Here is a 27,162-nt window from a genome sequence, read left to right on the forward strand (position 1 = left end):
ATAAGCCTTTTAAATGTTTGAGTTATTGTAAAAGAGAATGAATCATTCTGGCATCAGGATTACTTGGTCTTTCAAAATGGTTTATTCTTAGTGGGGCTTTGTGGTCATATCAGCGAATGAGCCAATGGTTTGATAGAGAAAAAAAAGTCAAGCTAAAGACGTCAAAGCAATGGCCTGTCTGTGGTTTCCTGTTTAGGTGGGGCATGGTATACATCCTTCCAATGAATCTATCATTCTCCAGTGGTCAGGCCAATTCCAAGGACAGGTTTGTTACGATATCTGCATACGTTTTAAAAAAAAAAATATTTGCTGCTGCTTTTGTTTTTTTGTTTTTTCATGCTCTCATTCTGTGTTTTCCAGGTGCAACATATTGGGTTTTCAACAGGGTGGGGTTCAGTTGGGGAGTTCAAGATCTGGAGGAAGGAGGATTCTGATGACAATCACAATGAGGCCTTTACACTGGGGGTTCCACACAACCTGGTGCCTGGATCAGAAAGAGCCACTGCATCCATGATTGGTAAACCAGTATGGGGACAGATAAATGTGCACGATGTTTATGTACTCTTCAAACATCTTCTTGCTTAGGTCAAGAAGTTAGGTTTTATTTGAGTTGCACAGGAACATAGATGGGATAAAAACAAAAGTTGCTAATGTTTGCTTGTGTTTATCTGTGTACCTGTAACAGGAGATGTCATGGGTCCTACTTTAAATAACCTGGACAATCTGCTTAGGCTGCCCTTTGGGTGTGGTGAGCAAAACATGATCCACTTTGCCCCAAATGTCTTTGTTCTGAAGTACTTGCAGAAGACCAGGCAGCTCAGCCAGGAGGTTGAAAATGAAGCAACTGACTATTTGCTTCAAGGTAAGTGAGCCTTTTTTGGCTTTACAGCAACACTTTGTTTAGTTAAATTATCATTTTGTCTTTCAAAAAGAAAAGTCTTACTTACTAAAACTCAGTGACTCGTGTGGGATTCTTCATGTAAGGAAATAATACACGGGCTTTGTTTGTATTTGTTTCCACAAAACAGCTGATTGAATTAAACATAAGAAATTGCAATGATAATTTAAAAAATTTGGGGGAAAAAACATCAGAAAGTCTATTTTTTTATGTAAATTAGACTTCTATTATGTTAAGTTTCCTCTGCATTGTGCAACATTGTAGAGTTTCTTGAGAAGAGCACATAAAATTACTTTGGAAACAACAAAAGTTGCTAGAGGAGAGTTTGCTACTAAGGAGGTTTTTGCACTTTGCTGTTATGTAGGCTACCAGAGACAACTCACCTACAAGCGGCAGGATGGATCCTACAGCGCCTTTGGCGAAAGGGATTCCTCTGGGAGTATGTGGTGAGTCATTGTGGAAACTGCTTACGCAGCTCCTACTGCCCAAAACGTGTTCAGCTAGAGCAGCATTCTTCTGCTTTATCTGGGACAAAGGTTTCTGGACACAGTAGAAACGCTTGGGTCTTACTTTTCTGTGCTCAGATGAATCCCTTCCCAATTGAAGGCTGCAAACTTTGACTGTAAGACCCCTCCCCCCCTGGCATTTCAAACAAGAAGTGCCCACTGGCACGCCAAAATCCAATAGACGTAAATTAGGAAATAAACCGATATTACTCAAACATTCTATTTAACCTTCTTGTTAATTCCGTCCTGCAGCAGTGCTGGACATCAAGGACCAGATTGTTTTGACAATTATATCTTTCTTACTGTGTCTTGGAACAAAAAATTTGCACCTGCCACATACTCAAAAGCTAAACCAAATTTGCACACACCTAGTAATAAAATGATGACATCACAGTGAGAGAAACTGTCAAAAAATGAATGGGGCCAAAATCTCTTGTGGGGCTCAGATAAAATCCACTGACAAAACCAAATCAGAGATTTCCAAAGGAAGTTTTGAAATTATTATGGGCTGGACACATGACCTACAGCATGGCAAAGTGGGAAATTTAGCAGTTTTTTTGCAATATATGGGAAAAGAAAACTTGATTGAGCGCGATCTGCACAAAATTTTGCACACAAGTAGTCTACAACCACTACCAAAGTTTCATTGGCTGTATCCAAATCGGATGACTGCGTTCTGCCGCTTACGGCACAGTGCCCCGACAAGTGCTGTCCAAATTCAACAACTCCTCCAAATGCGACCAAACGAATGCGCCCTTGTTTTTTCCGATTTTAAGGATTGCTCTGGTGTATCCTTCTATGCTGGCCATATCCCCAGATTCATTACGGCCAAACCTGGAGATTTTCTGACAACAGTGGGGGATCATAAAGTGGGACCCAGAGTTCAAGATAATTATACCTTTTTATAATTACACTTCCGAGAATTAAAGTTGGATGAAGTGAGCCAGAAAAATTTTTAGCTCCTGCCTGGTTCACCACTCCTCTCTGCTTGGGACTCATGGTTGCTAGGCAACAAGACATTCGACGATGTAACCGCAGGAATTATCTAAAGGCTGGACTTGTCCAGACTCACACAACATCCGGCGTACCCGCTCGATGAACGTTGCCAGGGAAGGTCGCGGCCTTTGAAGGATGGCGCCTTCGAATGAGGACGCACCCTTCGACTTTTGAACTCTGGAGGAGGCAACCATTTGAATTTTCCAAAATCATCTCCTTTCGTATCATTTACAAATTCCAACTCCTCCAAGAGATTTCATTCTATTGCCTCCACCTCCTTGAGCATCATTGGGAAGGGTTTTTTTTTTTTGAGGGTTTTATAGTTTTATAGTTTGTAAGTCTTGTACGTGTTACCCTGTTACCAGCACTTTTTTTTAAACCAAAATATTGTGAACATTTGATACATAATCCCTGGCTCAAGCTTAACAAAGCGATATGGCATCCAATATGAACAAATTACCAATGTCGGTGTGGTTAACAAAAACCCTCAGTTGCCAAGCCAAGGAAATCCAAAAATTTACTTTTGCCGCTTCTTCGATAAATTAAACAGAACAAACAAAATATGGTTGCTATGGAGATCTAACCAACTGAAAAACTGCCATTTTGAAGGAAGTGCTTTTTTTTGTTTTTGTAGCAATTGCCCAGCCAGTGAGTGCAGGACAAAGGGGGGTGGCAAGGGCAGGGGCAAAAAGCACAATGCCACTTGTGGGCTTTAATTACTTTTTTTTTTTGCAATGCAAGTTATTTTAAGTTATAAACTAACCAATAAAACCCCTTGATAAAAGTAGGGCGAGCCTGCTGGCCCTCATGTCCAACGTTTGATTGACAGATTTGGTGTAGCCCCTACTTGAGTGGTAGGGGTGTGGCCTTCCAACATGCTCACTCCTGATAGGCGTGAGTGGTTGCCATAGAAATTTTGACCGCTTACTGAGGATATCTGACTACAACATGGCGACTCCATATCGCAAAAAATGGCGCCTGAATTGACTTGATTTTGTTAGAAAATGGTTTACTTTCAGTTCCATGGATGATGTCACACTTTCTCGCTCAGATACAATCAAAAGTTGCCATTAAAGATTAATTGTGACTTTTCTGGGTATAAAAGCACACTGAGATCTCTGAATTTTTTAACCCTTTCTCTAAGTTCCTTTGCCTGTGTTTACAGCCCCAGTCACGATGTAAATTCCTCTCATTAATATTTTTTTGCTGAAACGGATATCATGATATTTAATAAAGCTGACTCCGTAACACAGCAGGGTTTATGTAAACAGCAGAGAATCGTAAAACAAGTTCATAATTGGATCCCAGAGGCAGGCAAAGTTGTCAGGATTTATTTTCTGCTAATGTGAGTTCATATTGGAGCTGGAGCCATTGTGAGGACCCATGCTGCTTTGACCCCAAACCAGCTCTAAATGCCACTGTTGGAGACGACATTACAAGTCATCTGGAGCCACTTCACCAAATGGCTATTTATTTTTTTACATTACTTTTCATAAAAAATGCCCCCTGGTGACTTTATAACCTGGTTGTAATTGGTTATAAGCCACAAAGGAAAACCGAAACTTGTCACCTGAACAATGAAGACACTGAAGTGACTAGAGGTCGATTGTCGTTTTGGTTGGCACTAAGTGTAAACTGTTTTCACTAAAAAAGTTTACTATTTAAAAAAAAAAAGCCCATCTTTGTTTTAGTTTCAGAGTTGGTCTTTGGCCTAGCATCACAGCAGCTCTGTTAGTGTTTCCCGGTATGTAAAACGCTTTCGAAAAGCAAAGTGGCTGGATCTCGTTACCCTTAATGAACGGAAGAGGCAGGCAGTAATAATTTGCTGTTTGGTTTTTACTATCCTGTATGCCAGGGCCGTTAACATTACCAGAGAAGGCTGAAAGTTCAAATTCTGGAAATTAGGGAGTCTCTGACAAGGAGTTTCTAATTCCCTCTCCTCCGTTTTGCATTGGCATGAGAAACTGGCATTTGATTTGTGATCTACGTGATTCATAAGTGTTTCTTGCGTCATCCATCAGTGTGCGCAGATGTCCATCGAGGGTTTCGGCTGAATTCTTTCTGTGAATTCGGTTTTGAGCTGTTCAAAATTTTTGGTCGGTTGATAACGAAGCATATTTTACGTAGTTTATACACAATTACTACGTGCATAAGCAAATGTGTGGCTTTCCACGACCTTTTCACGTACGCCTGACAGATTTTTCACACATGTATCACTTTTATATCACACAAACGACGTTTAAATTATATGAATAAGGCTTGAATCACTAATGAATTGCATATAAGCAGCACAATAATCAGATATGGTTCACGTTCTACATTGATTTACGTGTTCTTTGCGTGGTTTATTCGTACTTCTTCCGTGGTTTTAACGTGGTTCATTCGTGATGCATTGGTGAACATTTCACGTAAAGACCACAACTTTCTCACTTTTCCCACCTAAATTTACGTATGACCAATTTTCATCCATGCATTATGAGCAAAATGTACGCAGTGGCTGTGTGACACGGCCTTAAGTAACTGGTGGAAGGGGGACTGCAACCAGCAGGCGATGGGTGGAGGTCAGCCTATTTGGCCTTCATTCATTTCCCAAACTAATTCAGATTTCCACTTTTTCAGCACCAAACCCTGGGGCTCAACGTTTAAAGCCAGTGACACAATAATTACCTAACATTTAAAAAAGAAAAGGCTTTAGCTTTGTCCCCAGGGAGGAATAATCCACATTCCAGCTAGGAAAGACTTAATGCTTCCCGTTATGAGATCACAACTTTTCTCCTATTCAGGCCCCAGTTTCTCTTTTTCATGCATTGTAGTGCCACTTTTTACTCTATAGTTTCACTTATTTCAAACTTTTTTGTTTTAATGAACACTTTATTCTGATCATGAGCGAGTAGTGGTCAGAGGTGGAGCAATGATCTGCCTCAGTGCCACTGAGCAAACTGTAGCTATTACCAGGAGGTCTATTGTTTATGAATGAGTGTGTGTTTATGTGCCCAGCAGGGTTTTTCTGGGTGGACTTCAGCTTTGCTCCGTTACACTCTAGGTTCTTCTACACCACTGACCACTAAAACCATGGCTCAGAAACGTTTAGTCGCACTCCCAGGCCGTCAGATACACAACCTTCATCTCTGGGCTCCATGTCTGCAGAAGTCGTCGATTCCCTTTAAGGATTTTTGACTCACACCTGAATCTTGATTGGTCTTTGTGTCCGTTTTCAGATTAGCTGGGCTATTGTCTCCTATTAGGACAAAAACCCAGCTGCAAACATCTGCCACCACCCCTTTGTTCTTATATATAGTTTATCTATACAATCCAGCACTTTTTATCAGACATCTAATTGTTCTTCTCCTCTTGCAAGGCCTTTTTTTTTTTTTGCCTGTTTTCTGTCCGCAAACGCCCAGTTTATCCTCACAGCTATGCGTGTAATCTTAGTCAAAAAGGTAAGAAAAGATTTGTAACATCAAGACTGCAGAAGAAAAATGTTTGCTCTCCTAATCTAAATATATCTGGAACACAGAATATAAACATCATTTTTAGTCCAGTGAAAAAAGGACTTTAAAAAAAAAAGGGTGAGGAATCCAGCATGTCTGAGCTGTTCTTGGGTTTGTTTGCATACTGGAATTATTGCTTGTGGTTTCAATGGCGTGTGTGGGTTGTAAAGGTTACAGAAAGGTTTTTTTATTTTATTTTCCCACCATGTTGGTATTCTGGATGATAGGATTTGACTAAGAGCACCTGTAAAGGTGTCTTAAAGAAAACAGGTACAAATGAACCACCGACGGGGGCTCTCATAAATAAGGAATACGACAAACTGAAAAGACGTCATTTTATGAGACAAACAATTTAAAGATTGATTTGGTTTGATTTGATTTGATTTACACATTTAAAAAAAACTCCTTGTAAAAGATTAATAAAAATTCAAAAAGCAAATTCATGTCATAGTGTGTGACACAAAGCTTTCAGGGTTTTCTTTGTACTTGGTCAAACACCAACAGAAAGATTACATACCGTACATAAATTGAATACTGTCATAAAGAGGGAGGATTGGTCATCCCATTTTCTTTGCTCTGATTTTTCTCCCTTGTTGTTTGCTGGTCCTGCAGGCTCACAGCTTTTGTGTTGAAGTCCTTTTCTCAGTCACGAGCTTTCATCTTTATTGACTCTGAAGAGCTTCATGCAGCAAAGTCCTGGCTCATCAAACATCAGCAGGATGACGGGTCCTTCCCTGCTATGGGACGCATCCTCAACAAAGACCTTCAGGTAAACCCTTTGGGGGGGATGTCAGTTTGTTGAATCAGAAGCATTTTGTAAGAAAGACCTCCTTATTTAAAGGAAGTGAATTACTCTCTATGAAAATGTTTTTTTTGTTTTTTATTTGATTTGTTCTATGACCAGGGCACATATAGTAAGAGCGGGTCTTGGATTTAACATCGTAGATAATCCAGACAGTTGACTTTCTTCAAAGGAGGTCCATAAATGCTGGTGGTTCTACCTAGAGGCATAGTAATCAGACTTGTGTAGATGGTTGTGCAGTCAGGATATGTCTTGCCATTGGCAGTTCCAGACAGTGGGGAAGCTGTTGTAAATAGTAGAGGTGTTCTGCTTGACAAATTATGGAATGACTCAAGCCATTAAATTGTCTCACTAGAAAGCGTCAGTATTTAAAACCTAGAATAAAGTCACGCCTCTGTAAATCATCTACCCTCTTTTGAAGATGTCTGTTCTGAGTAAGCGAAGGAAGACAATGGTTGATAGGGGTTCTACCAAGAAATAAAAGTTACTGGTAATTTTCTACCCAGGGAGGGATCCATGGGAAGATTTCACTTACGGCGTATGTGGTAGCAGCTCTGCTGGAGACTGGGATCACCACAGAGGTAAGAACTTCCACAGCAGGAAGCAGAACACCTCTAGCCTCACAGCCACTCCTCAGATTGATGCTTTTGGTAGACTTAATAGTATTTAATGTATACTCAAACCTACAAAAACGTCATCCAATGTTTGAGATTAAAAATGTGTCACTCACCTCTGACATATATATGCATTTTTCTTAGTTCTGTATATATGAAGAGCAGCTCATAGTGAACAACCTTTCTCGCTTTCAATGAAAAATATGTGCCATGGCTGCAGCCTGGATCATGTGTGGACATATCACTGCATTCCTCATAGCTATGAAGATGGATGTTCTGGCAACCAGCCCACTCAAATTTGTTATGCTCCAGTGCTCTTAATGTTATGCCGAATCGTATCTGGACTCCCTCCGAAGATTTAAGCTGACATGCTGCAGCGGTTTAGCTTCATGAAAGACACTCTGTTACTTGTTTTTGCCATTTTCTTCTCGCTTTAACATTTCATGCTCTCTTCCTTCAGCTCAAGATATCTTCAAGGGTTTTTGAGTTTTAGAAGAAAACTCTTTTCAAATATGTTTAAACTTGTTAAAATAAACTTAAAAAAAGCTGCTAATCCTCTGTTTTGCCTTCGACCTCCACTTGTCCAAATAGTTGGCTCATTATTTAGGATTTCCCAGCCTTAGTTCACCTCCCTTCATCTGTCTTTCCCCTTTTTCTCCATGCGTCCTGGAGGTTTTTTTCTAAAATTTGACATTTTTTTAAACTGATAAAGCCAGAATAGGTATCCTTTAACTTCAAAGCCAAATCTCCACCTCCCTTCCAATTTCATATAATTAAAAGATGAATAATTACAGTGAGTGGCGCGTCTTATAGATGAAAGAGAAGGTCACTTGTTTATAAGATAAAAGCCAAATCTCCGTTTGGTCAATGAACCTACCGGTAAGTGAAAATAAAAGGGCACAGGTATTTTTTTGGCTGGAGCCAGAAATAAAAAATTGACTGTCATCCAGCTTGTCCAAAAATGATCTTAAAAATGGGCACATATGAAGAGCATGTTTGTCCTGATCAAATTAAGAACAAAAATTTTAAAACAACAGTGTAGAATTACAAAAAGCGGTAAAATACATAAAAAAACAATAGAAAGTTTGATAAATCAATTTAAAGAAAAGAAGATTCCACCAACTACTGAATGTAAATAGCCGTTTTAAAGAGGTTTGACTTTAATTGACATATAAAACTGTTTTGGTATGATGTCATGCACAGTTCTGGAGGAATAATATTCCATAACTGGGGAGCAGGAATAAAAAAATACATGATCACCCCATTTTTGAGGTAGGGGACTGGTCAGTGGGATGGTTAGCACTATTACATCACTACAAACCTCTGGTTCAAATCCCATTCTGGTTCTTTCTGTTTGCTTTCTTTTTATGTTATTTTTCCACCCTGACCCAAACCTCCAAAAATCCAACATCCTTAACTGGAGATTCCAAATCCATTCAGATGTTGTAATTTATCAAGCACCAGTTCATCCCTGAGGTTCTCCCAATGCGCTACTCAAAAGGCAAGAAACATCAAACGAGGTTCAATTCATTGGGTTGTGTTGAAGCAATTGAGTCCAGATGGTTCCAATAAGACCAAAGGGTTTTTAGACAGTCCATCTAAAGCCTGTTTCACAACTGCTCTTATGGGTGGATACAGGATTTCTGCTAGCAAAAATGGGCAAACCTGTATGGGGCCGCAGGGAAGAGTAAAGTCTTAGACCACTCTGTTAGCCTGCAGAGAAAATATTCATGCATGTTTTCTTCTGCAGGCATGCTGCAGGCGACACAACATAGCAAACACTTGTATAACACGCAAGAGTAAGTAAGGAGGAAGTAGGTGAAATGCAGGCGTGAGGAAAGGATGTTTTTTTGTTTTTCAACCCTGCGGATTGCACAAACTAGACAATCGGAGGATAGTTTGTGTGGACACACGTATTACGTATCACATGCACACTCCATGCATGAGGCATTTGGTGTGGTTAGTAAGGAACCAGTACTGTACAGTACCAACAAGTTCAGCAAAGGACCACATCACTCGTACCTTACAAGTGTCTGTAACTTCCATCAGCCTTACAAATACTTCACGATACACTTACCACACCTACAACAATGGTATGTTCTATTTTCATGATGTCCCTTGAGGTGGAGGCTTAAGTCACCAACATATTAACGGCTTTTGTTGTTATCCCCTTTCTGAGTAAGCTGAGGGGAAAGTGGAGAGAAAAGATCGCTCTAAATGGAAGAAACAGAAGAAATCTTCTGCGGAACCAGACTCAGGAAAGGTGACTCAACCAGACAGCCGGAGTCTGAGGACAGGAGAGAGACAAACACAAAAGTACTGGAAAATCTGTTAGAAGACAAGAGAACTGCAACAAGGAGAGACAGGATGTAGACGGACCAACCTAAGATCTTTTCAACAGAAGAAATACGTTAGTGACTGATTCAGAGAGAGAATACGAAGCAAACAAAACCACAGAACATCAGTAAAAAGACACAAGAGGAGGTGTTAAGAGAGTAGAAGGGAAACTCAAAAACACCAGAACATCTGTTAATAGGATATACATGTCAGTATATGCATTCATTGGTAAAAAAGGGTCCAAACAGAGGAAAGATATGCAGTAAGGGTCACTATTTAAACAGGTTGTGTGTGGTTGTTTGTCTTTGTGTGCTGCCTTGTGATGAAACGCTAAACTGTCCATGTTCTCCCTTGCTTCTGCCCAAAATCAGCCATCCAGCAACCTCCTTGAGCAGGTATAGATATTGGATGGACCCTGTAAGCTTCAGGTGATGATGAAACTGCCCTGCCTTGTCCAATACAGGAAGAAAAGGTGGCGGTTTCCAAAGCCAAGGATTTCTTGGAGAGCAGTTTGCATTCTGTTGATGACCCATACACCACCGCTCTGTCTGCTTACACCTTGGCTCTGTTACGCAGCCCTTACGCTCCTCTGGCTTTGCGCCGCCTCAACCACATGGCCATCACACAAGGTACAGCTGCACACTTGTATGGTGAAGATGATAGATTTGCTCCACCTACTCTTTCCATATCTTTCAGCATGTTCTATCTAGCAGATTTTTTGATACACAAGAATGTCCTTTGATAATTCTACCCCTTGTGTATGATTAAGGTAGAGGCTAGGTTACACATCTAATAGATTCAGTTAAAAGCATATAAAAGAGCCTGCCGTTGTCTCAAAAAGTCTGTTTTTCCAGATGGACTTACCCACTGGAGTATGACGGGCAGCAGTGTGACAGATGAAGATACCTTCATGGGCTTCAGTGACGGTCTCTCTCAGTCAGGTACATGTTTAATGTAAAACAGAAAAGGAAGTTGCCAACATAGATACACTTTTTCTTTACATTTACTGTCAAACTGATTTACACAGTAGCAAAGTCACCCAAACCCTGAATACAGTCCTGAAGACCATGTCACACAGTCACTACGTACATTTTGTGCTTAGTGTATGGATGAAAATTGGTCATAGGTGAATATATGTGGAAAAAGTGAGAAAAGTTGTGGTTGTTGCCTGAAAATTTCACAGATGTATCACTAATGAACCACGCACAGAACACGTAAATCAACGTAGAACATGAACCGTGCGTGATGTTTCCATGCAATTCATTAGTGATTCTTGTGTCAATTACGTAAATCTAATGTGATATGTGTGCCGGATACACAATGTAAAAGTTATACATCTGTGGCACAAAAGGGTGTGTATTGGCAAGAGTCTGGTGAAACAATACGTATTGCGATACATCTCAAGTTTCACTCGTTTGCCTTTGGGGCCCACTACAAAGCACCACATTCTGCATCTTTACATGGTATTAGCAGCAATGTGGCCCAGAGTTTCAGTTCGGTACCCATCCCAAGCAAAAACTAAGCAGTCATGTCTCATAACAACAAAAACTGTGAGGTTGACTGAACATTTATTTAGCCTTTAACATTCTTGCAAGATCTTGTTATGGTAAATGGTAAATAGCGTATATGGTGGCAGCTCCACTGCCAAACATTGGCACCAACCTTCCACCAGAGGCAATTTGAGGTTCAGTGTCTTGCCCAAGGACACTTCAACACATGGGCGGGCAAGGTGGGAATCGAACCTGCAATATTCCGATAAGGGGTCGACCACCCTACTGCTGCACCACGGCCACCCCCCCTTGTTGTTTTGGTGTGGTGTAGAGCTGCTCTAAGAGGCTCAGTGTGCTGTGATGCCAACTAGCAGTCGGATGTTTAAGTAGAAATCAAGAGTCAGACGCTGAAAGACGTTCATATAATGACACAAATATCGTCTTGACAGAATTTGTAAGCGAAAAAAAGTATTCCAAAATAAAATCTCACGTTATATATTTATCGTTTTTTTTTTTTTTTTTTTTTCCTACACCCCTAGTGGTATATGTAAAAAGTCTGTTAGACATACGTGTAACGTCCTGGAAAGCCACATATATGAGTATGTATCTTGCAAAAATCACGTACAATTGCATAGGATTTAAGTACCGTAATAACTGCGTATGAACTACATAAAATATGCGTAAAATGTTTAATTCTCAATCAACTAAAAATTTTTGAACAGCTTAAAACCAAATTCAGATAAAGACCCATCTGCTGAAACCCTTGATGGACATCGGCACACATCAATGAATGACAATCACAAGAAACACTTATGAATTACGTACATCACGCGCGTACAATTTAATTTGTGGAAAATGCACAACATGTACGTAGAGGCTGTGACACGGCCTTAAAAGTCTGTTTCTGTTCGATTTAAGTGGTGTCAGCAGAGGTGGAGATGACGGCTTATGGTCTTTTGACCTACACTCTCCTGGGGGATGTGGGCTCCGCACTGCCTGTGGTCAAATGGCTCTCCCAACAAAGGAATGCCTTAGGTGGCTTCTCTTCCACACAAGTAACAGCTTTTTTTCCTGCTTTTTGTCCTTTCTCCTATTACACAGTTTGTATGTTTTCAAAGGATGATCTAGATTTTAAATTGTTCCTTACCGGTCCTGTTCCAGGACACGTGTGTGGCTCTGCAGGCCTTGTCAGAGTACGCCATCTTGTCTTATGTAGGAGGGGTGAACCTCACCATCTCTCTGGCTTCCACCAACCTTGACTTCCAGGAGACCTTTGAACTAAACAAAGACAACAAGAAGCTGCTCCAGAGCGCCAAGGTAAACGTTGCATTTACAAAATCTTGGCTTTTGAATAATTGGGCATTTATATACTTTTTTGCGCTCATTAGTCAAGATGGATTATCAATCCATGTTGGCAGCACTTCAAATTTGCAATTAGATTAAACTGCCAGTACTTTAGATGGGATATGTCATTTAAAAAAAATAAATACAAACTTTTTGCTTCTTTAAATTGAGTTCATTTTTTAATGCTTTGATTGATGAACAGCGGCATGACGAAGTCACAGCATCAAACAGTCATCTCTGTGTTGAGATGTTTAGCTCTAGAAAAGCCGTGGCCTTTCCTATCTGCCAAACCAAACCAAGCTCACCTGGGCTGGTCATTTCCCAAAAGAGTCATGTTGCATCGTTGATTTAGCCACTGCATTTCGTCAGGCCGTTTTCCCACAAATAAACAAACTTAAGTGTGGGTAAGAGCTCTGTGGCAGCCGTTCAGCGTCGCTGCTGGGAGGAAACGGTTCCATCAGCGAGCCGGTGAAGTTCAGGTGAGAATGCAGGCAACTGTCTGCTAGTTTCCCTTTGATCTGGTGTCAGATCATTTGGGGGAAATGAAGGGCTGCTACAACATTCATTCAGTTGATGAATGATCTGCTAACCTCTCCCTGCCCCTTCTTCTGCTTTTCTTTGTGATGGTGTGTTTCTGTCAGATCCCGAGTATCCCCACAGGCCTTTTTGTCAGTGCTAAAGGAGAAGGCTGCTGCCTCATGCAGGTATTTTACACATTCAAGCTGAAAAAAATGCAATGTTAACTATCTTTTAAATGACTCAAATGTTAACAATTTTTGCTCTAAAAAAGCGTATTATAGAAGAAAAAAAACCTGATCAACAGCTCTAAAGTTTCTTTCCTACAACGGTATTGTAAAAAGATAAAAGATCTAAAAAGTTTAAAATATGTAAATATGCTTTAAATGTGTAAAAATCCAAACACAAGGTACAATTGAAAGATTCAACTCGCGGAATCCAAGAGGTTAAAGACCCATTCAGTTGAAAATTGTGTTTTTAACATGTTTTCTGATGATGAAGGACATATATGAAGAAAATTAAGCTTGAAAATGCATTTCTGAGTATTTCTTTATTCATCTGCGTCTTTATTTTCCTCGTATGGACTGGCTACTGGCTCAGAACTGTACGGCTAGATTGCTCAATGTTTTTGGCACCTGCAATGTTAGGTTGGGTTGTGAGGGGCCGTAAACTAGCGTGTAAGGAGAGCATGTGAACAGATCGATGACGGGATGTGGGGGCGGGCCTACTCTGCACCAACAGTCTCGTTGCAACTCAGAGGTGAATTTTTCTGATAAACTCCTGTTGCTCTGCAGAAACTATGTCCTAGAGAACAGGGTTTGTTTTTTTTGGCTGGATCAGATCGGAGTGCAGATCTGTGAGTGTTTATATGCAATGCATGAAAGTTAGGAACACTTTGCTGAGTTTCTGAGTTTGGTTTTAAACCTGATTAAGATGATCTGGACCTCAGGAGTTCCTAACATCCACAAAAATCAGAATGTGTTCAGACCCAAACCTTTTGAAAGCCTTAGAAAGCATAAAATGCCAACTTTGGTAAGATATTTGGTGCAGTGATTGTTCCCAATCTCAGTTGTTATTTAATCCAATGAAAAATCAAAGAAATCCTACTAAGGGGAACAAAAAAAAGATGTGGTATTATTTGACTAGATCAACATCTGTTGGGTGCGCTTCAGTTCATCGCTCTATTTGTGAGAACAATTAACCAGCTAGAAACCCCCCCCCTTTTTTTTTTTAATCTGGTGTCCTTACAATTTCATTTTCTAAACAATAGTTCTGCTTGTCTGTGTTTGTTTAGATTGATGTCTCTTATAATGTTCCTGATCCGGTGTCCAAACCAGCTTTCCACCTCAAAGTGGATCTGAAAGAGCCTTTTCAGGAACGACCCGTCAAGCCTCTGTCCACCTCCTCTCATCACACCGCCTCTCGCTCCCGGAGCCGAGCAGACAACCGCTCTGAGCTTCACCGGAAACGGCGGGCGCCCATTGAGGATGACGATCCTTCGGCCCACAAGGACAAAATGGACTTTCGCATCTCCTTAGAAGTTTGTGCCAGGTACAAAGTGACGCACACTCGACAGCTGAGATGCTTTTCAGGAAATCGTGACTAAAAGGTTTTTCCTGACCTCAATTTCTTGGTCTAGATGGCTCCATTCCGGCTCATCAAATATGGCCGTCGTAGAGGTTCCAATGATTTCGGGTTTCCGAGCAGACGTAGAAAGTCTAGAGCGGGTATGTGGTCACACTGAAACACACGCACACTTTATCCAAGCTCTACAAGCAAACAGTTACTTGTTGCTCTTTGCTCACTGTTGTGAACAGGTATGAATGTAAATCACATGCATCAACATTTTGATTATGAATTTATCAAATTCATTCTACTTTACTCTAACACTCCAAAGGCGTCACATTAGCTCACGTATTCACAGGAACATGTAGAAGATCTAGTTCTTCCATTTGTTATAGAAGGATATATTGTAATTGAGGTCTATGCTAACAGCATCTCACCCTAACACCAGGATATTGGCGTCTCCAAAAGACATATTTTTACTGGGTGTTGAGCTACGTAAACACCAGGCATGAGCTGCACATTCAAGAGCGCGCTAAACAGGTATTCTTGAACGCATTTTGAGCATACAGAGTTGACGACCCGATACTAGCGCGTGTACTCACAGCTAGAAGAGGCAAAATGTCCAAGCGCTGCAAATCCTGCTCTAGGCGTTTTCTTACACAGGTCTGTTTCGATAAATGAAAGACAGTGTGTGATATATTTTAGTTTGGGCCCAAACCCCAAGTTTTCATTACTCCTTAATGATCGATTTTCAAACGGTTGGTACTTCCGCATTAGACAGATTGGATGTCAAAGGTGAGCATGCTCTGATGCTGTTTTGTAGCTGTTATGATTGTGAGAAATGTTTTCAGCAGTGGTCTGGTTATATTTTAAGTATTTTGAATAAAAGCTACCCAAACTCAGAACAAAAGAAGATTGTTTTTTTCAGGATCAATGTCCAACAGTTTTCTCATAATTCTTATTGGTATGAAGTCCCATTCAGGAGGCCTGTTTTGTGTATCTGTAACTCCCTTTTTGTAGAATGTGGGAATTATTCTATTACTGATTTAGGTGAGGTTGCTTTCCTCTTCTGTCATTCTTCTGCCTCCTTTTGTGACGCAGGTCAAATCAGAGACAAAAATACATTGGAGAGACTATCTCTGTCATCACACACTGAATATTAGACGGCAAAGATTTGGATGGGCAATGACTAGCAATTGCCTCTCCTAACTCAGCAATTTACTTCCATAAATGGCAACTGGGGGGACCAAGTAAAATGTATAACTCTTTTTGCTCCACCTATGGTATGATAAAAAAGTCCAAATCTGAGCAAATGAAAGCTCAAAAATGCTCAAAAAAGTTGGTTTGAATGGAAAAAAATCAACTCCTAAGTTGTCCTGAATAGAAAAAAAAACGTTTTTTTGTGTTAAAATTGAATCTTTGACATCAGAGTCAAGAGTTAGATCCAATTTCGGGATATAGTACAGGTCATCTCCCTAGGCCGTAAGAACCTCTTACCTCATTAGCAGATTGTAATAAAGCCTCAAACTGCAGGCCTGGATCAACAAAAGTCACCTCTGTAACTTGCCGCAGAAAGACTGGAATTGCACACATGAGTATGTCACCTCAGGTTACCCTAGTTAAAGCTCAGTTTACACCCCTGCTGCCTTGCCTTGAGTTTTACTGCTGCCGGCTTGAGCGCGGCAGACATTCCTCCATTTACGGTGAGAAGTTTGACTTCTGCATTCCAGAGCAGTTGCTTTTTTTCATAGATGCTGCCCAAAATGGAACGATCAGTCCAGTAAAGGTCTGCAGGGCAACAATAGCTAAAGTCTAATAATAACTCGATTACTTCATTTTCAGATTTCATGGCCTGAGTATACACGGACAAACAATCCTTTAAAAGCAGTTTTACAATGTGTTTGTGAGAAAAAGAAAGAGATTGAGGAAAAATGTAAACATGCATGGATGTGAGTATCTTGGTGGCGCCAGCTCTGGCTAAGCACCTCATAAACCCTTGTTGTCCAATGGCTGCTACCTTTGACAAAATAAAAAAAAATCCTGTTTGAGGAACTTTTGGTGAAAACATGGAAATTCACAGTAAAAAACAGTCTCTGCCCACATTGATCACATACTCATTTGCAAAATAGAAAAGCAGAAAAAGGAGTTCATGTCTAAAGGCATGTGACATTTACCAAAGGATTTCCACCCAATTGTTTAAAGCTGCATATCTGATTTTGTTCGGAACAAACACCAAAGCGTGATCAAACTATTATTTATGTGTTATTTGTGTCCCATACCGTGCAAAGCTACAATAATTCAATTCAATTTTATTTGTATAGCCCAAATTCACAACAACAGTCATCTCGATGGGCTTCGTATCGGTATAAGAAAAAGTTTAACGTAAAATCAAAAGGATCATGAATACATAGAATTTAATAGGAAAATACTAAATTGAACTAACTAAACAGACTAAGCTAAACTGGACATCCCTGCCCTTAGACGCCCCTTCGCGGTAAGAAAAAACTCCTAAAAAAACGCATTCCGGAAAAAACAAAGAAACCTCAGGGGTGTCCACCAGGACGGACAGGCGATTTACCAGAACTCTTGAAGAATTAACTTATCTAACTCTACAACTACATATTTGAAGTCCAGAAGATGAGCTTCTTCCAGACGGAGTCGGGGGGACAGTCGGGGGCACGAGTCGCATTCACCCGGGCTTCACGGGGGTTAACCCGTACAGGTGCTGCAGGTTTTCAGGTTGCCTGGACCCATAGAGACTTTTAGGGAGAAACGGCTTCAACTTAACGGGAGCGCAGATGTGTTATGGAGTTTTCTTGAGACTCGTACAGCCACCTTAAAAGAAGTCATGAAAATGGAACATGCTGTTGTTGGGTGTTTGGTAAGTGTATCAAACAGTTTTCGTGAAGCTTATGGACATTACACGCACATATGAAGTATGGGCGAAGCTGTCATACGGTGTCCCCAGGCCACTCTAGTAGCCACTAGGTGCGAGTACTGGCTTCTTACTGGCCGCACAAATGCCGTATGCATAGGGTGTGGACATCATACAGTAGTGCCCATAGGATGCCATTGGGATCTCCACACAAACTACACTCGATTGTATTATTTCCTCATTTCTAAGAGTCAGGCTTCAGCAAGGAGCACGCACTTATCATGTCAATAGCACCAACAGGTTCCTTGTGCAGGATTTGGTGGGGTTGACACGCCTGCGTGTTGTATTGGTGTTCACTAAGACCTGTCGCCTGTAGCATGCCTGTAGAGCACATGTGCATGGACATTTTCTCTCCACAGGTTCACTGAGCGGTCTACGACCATGACATTTTGTGTAGGCCACCTCAATGCCACATATAAGTTTGATCATTGGTCATGCCAACAAAACAAACAAAAAAGTCACAGTCGTACCATAATAGAGAGTGTTACTAACATTTAAAAAGTGGTTTATTTATACGTGCTCTGTGTAAGTAAGTGTTTGTTGTGACATTTTAATGGATTTCCAGTTGTACTTTTTGCTAAATGATTAAAAAGCAAGACAATGAAGAGATGTCATCTTTACGCTTTCACTTAATGGTCAATGCTGCTGCAATCCACTTGTTTTATTCTCATAGGCTAAATCTAAGTTTAAGCATAAAGCTACAATCAAGTGTTAAATTCTACTATCATCTGGGATTTTCCTCAAACTGACATTAAGCCCATCTAATGCATTAACCTCAACAGATACTGATGGACAAGAGGGTGGGACTGAAGAGGTACGAGCTGGACGGGAGAAAAGTGCTGCTCTATTTTGATGAGGTGAGGTCAACACGGAAAATCATTTGTCTGACATTGAAAACGGATAAAAGCAAGAAAACACTTTGTCGACCTTCACAGACTGAGGAAAATGAACTTTTCTTTTTAAATTGAAAGTAAAATGTTATTTTATGGCTTTGTATCATTGTTTCAGTCTGTTTTCAGAGGGTGTGAAAACATACAGCAGTGTTGATACAAGGGTGGTTTTTCTGTTCAGAGGGCAGGTATGCATCTGAGCTCATGTCTCTGTGGATGTGACCCTTTCTCAGATTCCCAGTCAATGTATGACATGTGTGGCCTTCCAAGCTGTCCGGGAATTCATTGTGGGCAAAACGGCACCTGTTCCAGTCAAGATCTATGACTACTATGAACCAGGTGTGCACCTGAAGAGTGCAGCTCTTGTTGGTCAAACTACAACAAAAAAAGCTGTACAGAAAAAATCATTAAAAAAAATAATTTATGGGTGTGAAATGAATGTATCTATTTTTGGTTACCCAGCGTTTGAGGCCACCAGGTTCTACAACGTCAGTGAGAGCAGCCCACTTGCACGTGAACTGTGTGATGGACCCACCTGCAACGAAGTGGAGAGTTCAACCAATCAGTGGATAGGTGGGCCTTAAGCGCCGTGCTTTCTAGCAGGTGACTGACTTTACATTTTTAACATTCTCCTCAACAAAACCCATTTCCTGTAGGCTTCGTGCAATCACACCAGTGCAACAACGTGTTCGGCTGCCCGGAGGAAGAGCAGTTTGAGCGCTGCACGTGTCACAGAGACTGTGGCTACGACGGCGAGCCGGTGTGTGGGTCAGATGGACAGCTCTACCAAAACCCGTGTCAAATGGAGGTTTTTGCCTGTCGAAACGGGACACGCATCAGAGAGGTTTCTTTGTCCCAGTGCTCTCCCGGTAAGACCTTCATCACACATCAACATCTTGTTTACCCACATTGTATGCCTCAGACCTTGTAAATACTGTGTGTCAGCTTGCCCTTTAGGCTAACTGTCACAGGTGATAGAAGGCTTTTAGCTTTACTGTAATCCCTGTGTGGAGCAAAAAAGTGCAAAACTCCCTCCTGACGGAAGATTGGGAGAAACCATTGACTGTATCGGAGAACTGGAGCGAGTGAGTGTGATGTCACCCATAGAACAGGAAACATTTTACTTTCAAAATAATATTAAAACAAAACATATTTTATATTTAAGGTGACTTGCCCACAGTAACACCGTAGATGACACTGGCATCCAGTTTTGCCACAGATGACAAAAGTTTAATTTTGGAAGCACACCTTGATTTATGACACAAAACATGCATTTTACATTTCAGGGCCTGATTGCTTAAGTTTTTGGTAACTGAAGGGAGCGGGTCAAACTAGTCAACACTGGGTTGGCAGGAAAAACCACTCCCCTGTTGTGAGATGGAATCCCCGCGCAACCAAGATCCACCACAGATGGACCAATGTCAATTCTGGGTCACCCAGTTGAGTTCTCAGACAGACAATGGTCTTACCTACTTCACCCTTCCTCACCCTTGCATGTTGTATAAGTGTTCACTACAACTTGTCACCCGAAGAATGCCCTTAGGAAAAAAATGTATGCAAACATTTTCGTTCGTGGAGGGCTCTACGACCTTTGTATTTCCTATGGGTCCTATCTTGTAAGATAGGAGTTAGAAATTGTTTCAGTGTGTTCTGGGTACATAAAAATAAAAGCAAAGATGCCGTCATCTAGTGTGCTTTGAAATGAACACATGTTCATGCCGTCATGCGTGGACCACGAGCTCTGGAAGCAGCTGTTCAGGTGTGGAGCTGATTACTGGATGAGGACCTTTGTTAAAATCGTCCATGGTGACACCGCCTGCCCCTCATGCCTCTCTTACTCACTCTGTATTACAGGGCTGCCTCCAAATGACAGAGTGCTTTTGTCCATCCTTTGAAATCGTTGTCACATTCCTTTCCGACGCAAAGCCCAACAACAAAGCAGCCTTCATGTTGGGGAGCAGATTGGGAAAAAAACCATAAACAAAACTTTGGTTGGAAAAGATCTCTGATTTGTGCCAAGTGGTTCAAGCTGCAGATCATCAAAGTGATTTTAGTTTTTTTTAAAAGCTCCCTGATCTTATTCGTTTGTGAACGCTTGTGTGGAGCGCATTCATGCAACCATCTCCTCTTAAAAAAAAAAGAAAAAAATAGGGTAGACTTTTTTTTTAACCCAAGGCCTTCGACCATTGCTCTTCTAGGAAAAGTTGCTCAATGAGGTGGAGAACACCTGCAAGCAGTTTTTCCATTACACAACACTTGAAACGATCAAAGGGTTTGTTTATTAAGATGCATATACATTTATTTAAGTGTGTCTTTGCATTCCCAGTGGAAACGACTGGAGACAGCCACTCGGCAGCAAACCAGGACACCGAGCAACCATCCGTTCCAGTGAACATGGGTAACTACATTTATCACAGCTCTTCCAATACCCCAGATTGCTCTTATACTTCTATGTCATTCATCAATAATAATTGGGTTTTAGCAGTAATTCAGACTTCTTCCTCGATTCAATGGAAACCTTTCAAGCCAGCGGCATCTTGTTTTGGTTTTCTGAATGTTTACAAGGTGCATTCATTTAATTTCATTTCCATCTGGATCAGTTTAAGACACTTTTCCTTTCTGTGAATCTCTCATCTGTAAACAGGTACATAACACATGCAAACTGTGGGGTTTTCCTGCAGAAAACCAATGGTTTGCCTTTGCCAGAGAAGTGAAAATGACAGATTTGGAGAATAAAAGGCTGAGATTGTCTTTTGGGGGTGGGTGGGTGGGCAGGACTGGAACAATGTGATGGCTTGACAGAGAGAGAAAAAAAGGAGTGGGGTCAAAAGGGAGAAGGGATGAAAGGAGTAAAGGTGAGGAAAGTGAATAGGTGGGGTGTGTGGCAGTGCATTCCCCAGCCGCCACATCATGTCTACGATCTTCCAGATAAAGGGGCAGATGTGTTTATTGAAGTGCTTGTTTGGGTTGTGTACGGATAGGGGTGTGTAGTCTGTTGAAAACATGCCGTTCTGCCTAAAAAGCTGCAGAGTGCGTGTGCACTTAACGCGTTGCATTGGGGGAGGTGCCATGGACATAATATTAGAGCTCACCTGTGCACAGGTGTGTGGAGCAACCTGTGCTGACTTGTTTTCTTGTCTGTAACTCCCAGTAGCTGCTGCTCATAAAACAGCTTTCAGTCAAAGGTCGGTTTGGTTGAAAAAAAAAAAAAAGTGAAATGCCTCCCATCACCAAAGGAATGCTATTTCTCACATCTATCTAAATAAGCTCACAACTTCGGCCTGTGAGCACAAGCAAACCTGCACACACAAAAGGGAGCAAATTCAGATCTGGGGTGGTTGGAATGAATAAGAACTGTAAAACCATTAAGGTGCTGAGGATGTGCACTCTCTGTGCACGGAGAGCAGGAGGTGAAGGTGGGCCGTGCCAAGGAACTGACTCTTTCCATCTAGACGGTGAAGGACGCTGAAGCTCTGGAATTAGCCGCTCTGCGCAAACTTGCCTTTTTAGTCAACAACATGCAGATGCGCGAGCATCAATTGAGCGTGTCTGCTTCTTATTTATGGTTCAAATTTCAAAACTTGTCCCATTTTAAGTACAGTGAACATTCATGTGATTAAACATTAACTAGTAAAGAATCCAAATGTGGGTGACATGAGCATTTTTAAAGGTCTAGTCCACCCCTTGTTTTAAAAAGGACACATTCCTATTAAATTCATGGATGAAAATTACCTTTAAAGCATAGTGGGCCCCCTACTGGCCAAGTGTAGGTACTCCTTCCATCCATCTTCATGACCTGCTGAATCCCTTTGGGGTCATGGGGTTGCTGGAGCTAACCCAGCAACTGTTGAGCAAAGGTGGGTTATGCTGAGAACAGGCCACCGGTCTGTTCCAGGGCCACACATTAACACCATGAGGACAACTTTGTGGTGTCAGTTTCTGGACTGTGGGAGGAAATCCACAGAGACACGGGGAGAACATGCAAACTCCACACAGAAGAGATTTGAACCACTGCACCACCGTGCATCCCTGTAGGTACTGCTTCATATAAAGACTATCAAATCTGAATTAAGTTTGGAATTGAAATGCTTCACTCGTTGTCTTCCACTACCTTTATACATGGTTTTTCATCTTAACCACAATTTTTAACCTAATTTTCTCATCGTGGGATCAATAAAGTATCATTTAAATCAACAATTTTGTTAAAATAAACAACAACAAAAATCATAAAACATAGCATATTCATAGTCCTTACAGTTATTCAAAATTCCAAAGATTCTAAGAAACAGACGAGGCGAAATGGTACAATATATGAAATACCTCAATTAAAAGAATTTAAATCTGGTATGTAAAGTAATTTTATAATGAATTATTGGCTTCTTAAGATGAGCGTTTAGAACTACTATTATTACTTATTCCCATCATTTTTAGAGGCAGCTTATTCCTCTATATATGGGTGTTATTGTGAGTTCAATAGTTCTTGGCAAAGGAAGGGTAAAAGTAACATTAGAGGCTCTATTTGTGTTCCAACCATGTCTATTACAAGTGGGCAGTAACCATGAAGCTGAGGGGTCTGTAAAATGTCCAGATTTGATGTACAGACAGAACCAAAATACTTTGACTTTTAATCACAACAGACAGTCCTTAAAGGACAACCCAGATCCACCCCTACAGCCCTGTTCTGCACCATTTGACCAAACAGGATAATGCTCAAAGTAACACAAACCTTAAGACTGCAGACTTTAGGTTTCTGTTGACATGTATGTATCATTGCATCTAATTATTGAAAAGTTGTTACTCATTTTATTGACAATGTTACTTGTATGTGTGGTCCATGGCATGGTTTGATTTAGTGTCATACCCAACAGTTTAACCTCCTTAACTTGTTCAATTTCCTGATTCTGTAGCAAAATATGCAACTTTTGGTTTTAACAGAAAGCATTCTGTGCAGAGACTCCTAAGGCATGTTTCCCAGCATAAAAATCCCTTTTATGAAATATTGTCATGTCCAGTCATGTGTGTTACACTGTAGTGCCATCCAATTGGATATGAATGCTTAAAAAACTGCTTGTTGGGGGTGTATTTTCTGACCAAGATGGTCAGTCCTCATTTCAGTGACCATTTCTCTCTGCGCCACTGGCGCTGGCCGTGGTGCAGAAGTGGAGCGGTGGATCTCTGATCGTGGTAGGCTCGCGGGTTCGGTTCTCGCCCTGCCCGCCCATGTCTTTGACAACCCCACGTTGGTGGTTGGTGCCAGTGTTTGAATATGTGAATGTGTGTGTGAATGGCTGAATGGGACTGTGACTGTAAAGCACGCCGTTTGCTATTTACCATCCTAAAAAGTGCCTGTTGGTTTCCATGTGCTTGTGACGGACTTAATGCATCACTGTTTGGTCGTAGGTGAGGAGGAGCAGGGCTCCGTGGCAGAGGCCTCCTACTATTCCTACGAGTACGACTCCGATTCTGAGCCTTTCCTGGCTGATGCTGAAGGAGGGGACCGCATTGACCTGGAGCCTAAAATGTTCCTACCAGCAGACGCCCAGCCTCCCACGTTGGACACAAAAAGCTCTCCTGAACGATGGTATGGTCACAAGCAGCACTTCTCCTCTCCTAAATGTGCGATTGCTCTGGGTGCAGACCTCACGAGTGTCCTTGTTTTTGTTGTCATCCTCAGAGACGCCCCATGCTAAAGCTCCGCCTCTCCTCCAAATTGTATCATACATGTGAATAAGCTTGTGAATGAAAGAGAAGTGCGACTGAGGACTCGCCTGGAGGAAGAGTTTGCTCTTGGAGAATGATTGTGTTTCTGTAGTTCGGATGCTTTAATGTTTGCTCTTGTGTGCAGAGGGTTGATTGTGAAATGTTGTCAAAAACATAAAGATAGAAACCTCTAGATTTGTACTTATCATCATCAACAATCCTAGTCACCAATAAGCACCGTAGCATTTTTGTTTTATTCACTGTCTGCCTTTTATCTTCTCTAGAAGAAATAATCGAGTATTTATGTTTGTAATTACACCTGATGTTAAGCAAACATGTTGTTATATTTTCTATCTGTGGTATTTATTTGTATCTACAGGTCATTTTTTTTATTTTGTTGTGGTGTTTTTGAGTCGTCCCTCTGCCGTTCAGTCCACCAATTTCCCCTGCGGTCGATTCGATGGCAAGCTTTAACCCAATTCCTGAAAGTTTGAGGAAATTCTTGTGACGGTTTGATGCAGGAAAACAAAACACAGATGCTCACCAGATGCTTTACAGGAACATGCGCTGATGTGCTTTTCATTTTCAAGATTTTTGGAATTTTTCTGTCGGTTTATCATCGCAGGAGAGAGAAGAAAAACAACTCTGGAGAGGATAGAAGACCAACACGCAACAAAGTCCACTGAAACGGAGGACTTTGCATTTACTGGAAAGGTCGTTTTGGATTACAAAAGCTGCCTTTGGAGCTTTCAGGACAGGAACGTCGTCTGTTCTCTTCATGCATCTACCTTGTGGTTTGATTGTACAGTTCATAAGCTATTTTATTTTTGTTCAGTTTTGATCATGTCATACAGAGTCGAAGTGTTTTAAATTCTGTAAATGTACCAAATTAAAACACATACAAACCCAGATCCATCACAAACGTTGTTCTGCAAAAGACAAATGAGAAAAAAGTGCATAAAGACTGAAGGCTGCTTCTGTCCCGCAGGCCTCCTGGACCACAACCATCAGATCGTTTTCATTATTTCTCTTTGATACTTGCATCTTTTAACAAATAAAAGTTGCCCCCACCACATACTCCAAAAAGGTTTGATCACACCTAGTGCCCCATGAAAATACATTTTGGGCATAGTGAACAGTGCAGAACGTTTTTCTTTTCGGTTTATCATCGCAGGAGAGAGAAGAAAAACAACTCTGGAGAGGATAGAAGACCAACACGCAACAAAGTCCACTGAAACGGAGGACTTTGCATTTACTGGAAAGGTCGTTTTGGATTACAAAAGCTGCCTTTGGAGCTTTCAGGACAGGAACGTCGTCTGTTCTCTTCATGCATCTACCTTGTGGTTTGATTGTACAGTTCATAAGCTATTTTATTTTTGTTCAGTTTTGATCATGTCATACAGAGTCGAAGTGTTTTAAATTCTGTAAATGTACCAAATTAAAACACATACAAACCCAGATCCATCACAAACGTTGTTCTGCAAAAGACAAATGAGAAAAAAGTGCATAAAGACTGAAGGCTGCTTCTGTCCCGCAGGCCTCCTGGACCACAACCATCAGATCGTTTTCATTATTTCTCTTTGATACTTGCATCTTTTAACAAATAAAAGTTGCCCCCACCACATACTCCAAAAAGGTTTGATCACACCTAGTGCCCCATGAAAATACATTTTGGGCATAGTGAACAGTGCAGAACGTTTTTCTTTTCATAAGTAAATCATTCTTCTACCCAAAAATTACCCTCCTTTAAGAAATTTCCAATAGCCACATTTTTAAAAAATGCTGCAGTTAATTTATATTTCCTTTAAGGAGCATTTTACTGACTTTGGAAAATGTTTCAGACAATACTTTGCAGCCCCCTGCTTTGCCTTTGGAGTTTTTTTTTGTGTGTGTGTTGGAAGTGATGATTGGCATCTTCTGTAAACCTTGTGCTATCTTAGATGACCCCTCCCTTACATTGACGTGTTCTCCCTACCATGACAAAGGTGGATAAAGGTGGAAAGATTTCATGTAATCCATGGACACCAGTGAAGATCACAAATCATTGAAGAAAAAAGGTTCAGAGCACTGTCTAGTGGGTCTAGATGACCCAACTCCCAACGTTAAAGTGCCTAGGATAGCACAAGGGTTAACTGAATGCACCTCTGAGGCTACATGAGCAAAGCGGCGAGCGGTTGAAAACACATTCTGGTTACCGAGGCAACAGTCAGTGCAGTTGGAACCTGTTAGTTTCATGTGTGCTTCCTGCACGTGTCGCTTGTTATCCCGCTCCTTTTTGGTTAACCTCCGGAGAAGCCTTCACATTCCAACAGCCAATCAGTGGAGTTTAGAGATCAAAGAGGGCAAAATTACAGCTGCATGCAAGGTGGTCCATTTGACCAAAACACATCTGATGATTTGCTAGTTTAATCCCAGATGATGTACAAGAATTCATGATTATTTATGCTAAAGAAAAACTTTCATAAAGAAGTCAGGCTTTGGATTAATTTAGGTTATGTTTGTGCAGCTTTTTCACTCATTTTCCTTAAAGCCATTCTAAGTTGATATCACGAAAGGAAAGAAAGTGGGTTCTTTGCCAAGTTTTCTAAAATTCTTACACTTTATATAAAAATCCATCATAGTTATGCTTGAACTGTCTGATAAAAGACCCACTCTGATCGTCTTTTGATCTATTTCCAAGGCGCTGATGATGTCGTTAATAGCTAAAATCACAAAACCTGTGTTGTTTTCTAGGACATAGTCTCTGCAGAGCGGCAGGGGTTTATTCAAAAAAAAAAATCAGCTCTGAATTGTGGGCGGGCCTGTAAGCGTGGAGCAACCCCGTCTCCCCTTCCTCTCCCTGTTGCTGAGAGCTCCGATCGGGAAGCTTTTGGCTCGCCCGGCGTTTTTTCTACATCACAAAAACAATCATTGTTTCATCCGCTCCTGACTCACAATGATTTTAATAAAGAAATACTCAGAAGTGCAATTTTAATGTTCATTGTCTTAATTTATGTCAGGAAAATGATACAAGGACATGTGTAAAAAAATAAAATAAAACATTTACATCTGAGTGGGTCTTTAAACAACAGAGACAA

At 41.0% G+C, this 27,162-nt stretch overlaps 1 protein-coding gene across 1 annotated transcript in view; it reads left to right on the forward strand.

Moving 5' to 3' along the window:
* The window catches only part of cpamd8 (C3 and PZP like, alpha-2-macroglobulin domain containing 8), a 49,306-nt gene extending 24,310 nt beyond the window's left edge, over positions 1-24,996 (forward strand). The window contains exons 25-44 of the mRNA XM_023954556.1: positions 197-265; positions 361-517; positions 686-862; positions 1,263-1,344; positions 6,504-6,660; positions 7,200-7,274; positions 10,108-10,273; positions 10,499-10,585; positions 12,053-12,189; positions 12,296-12,451; positions 13,120-13,182; positions 14,289-14,545; positions 14,634-14,721; positions 18,278-18,352; positions 18,619-18,724; positions 18,848-18,958; positions 19,042-19,254; positions 20,712-20,783; positions 23,786-23,966; positions 24,060-24,996. Coding sequence (XP_023810324.1) covers positions 197-265; positions 361-517; positions 686-862; positions 1,263-1,344; positions 6,504-6,660; positions 7,200-7,274; positions 10,108-10,273; positions 10,499-10,585; positions 12,053-12,189; positions 12,296-12,451; positions 13,120-13,182; positions 14,289-14,545; positions 14,634-14,721; positions 18,278-18,352; positions 18,619-18,724; positions 18,848-18,958; positions 19,042-19,254; positions 20,712-20,783; positions 23,786-23,966; position 24,060 — 2,430 coding nt within the window. The 3' untranslated portion in view covers positions 24,061-24,996. The remainder of the gene's footprint in view (positions 1-196; positions 266-360; positions 518-685; positions 863-1,262; positions 1,345-6,503; positions 6,661-7,199; positions 7,275-10,107; positions 10,274-10,498; positions 10,586-12,052; positions 12,190-12,295; positions 12,452-13,119; positions 13,183-14,288; positions 14,546-14,633; positions 14,722-18,277; positions 18,353-18,618; positions 18,725-18,847; positions 18,959-19,041; positions 19,255-20,711; positions 20,784-23,785; positions 23,967-24,059) is intronic.
* Positions 24,997-27,162: the final 2,166 nt, after the last annotated feature.

The sequence above is a fragment of the Oryzias latipes genome, chromosome 4 (assembly GCF_002234675.1).
Source record: "Oryzias latipes chromosome 4, ASM223467v1".
NCBI lineage: Eukaryota > Metazoa > Chordata > Actinopteri > Beloniformes > Adrianichthyidae > Oryzias > Oryzias latipes.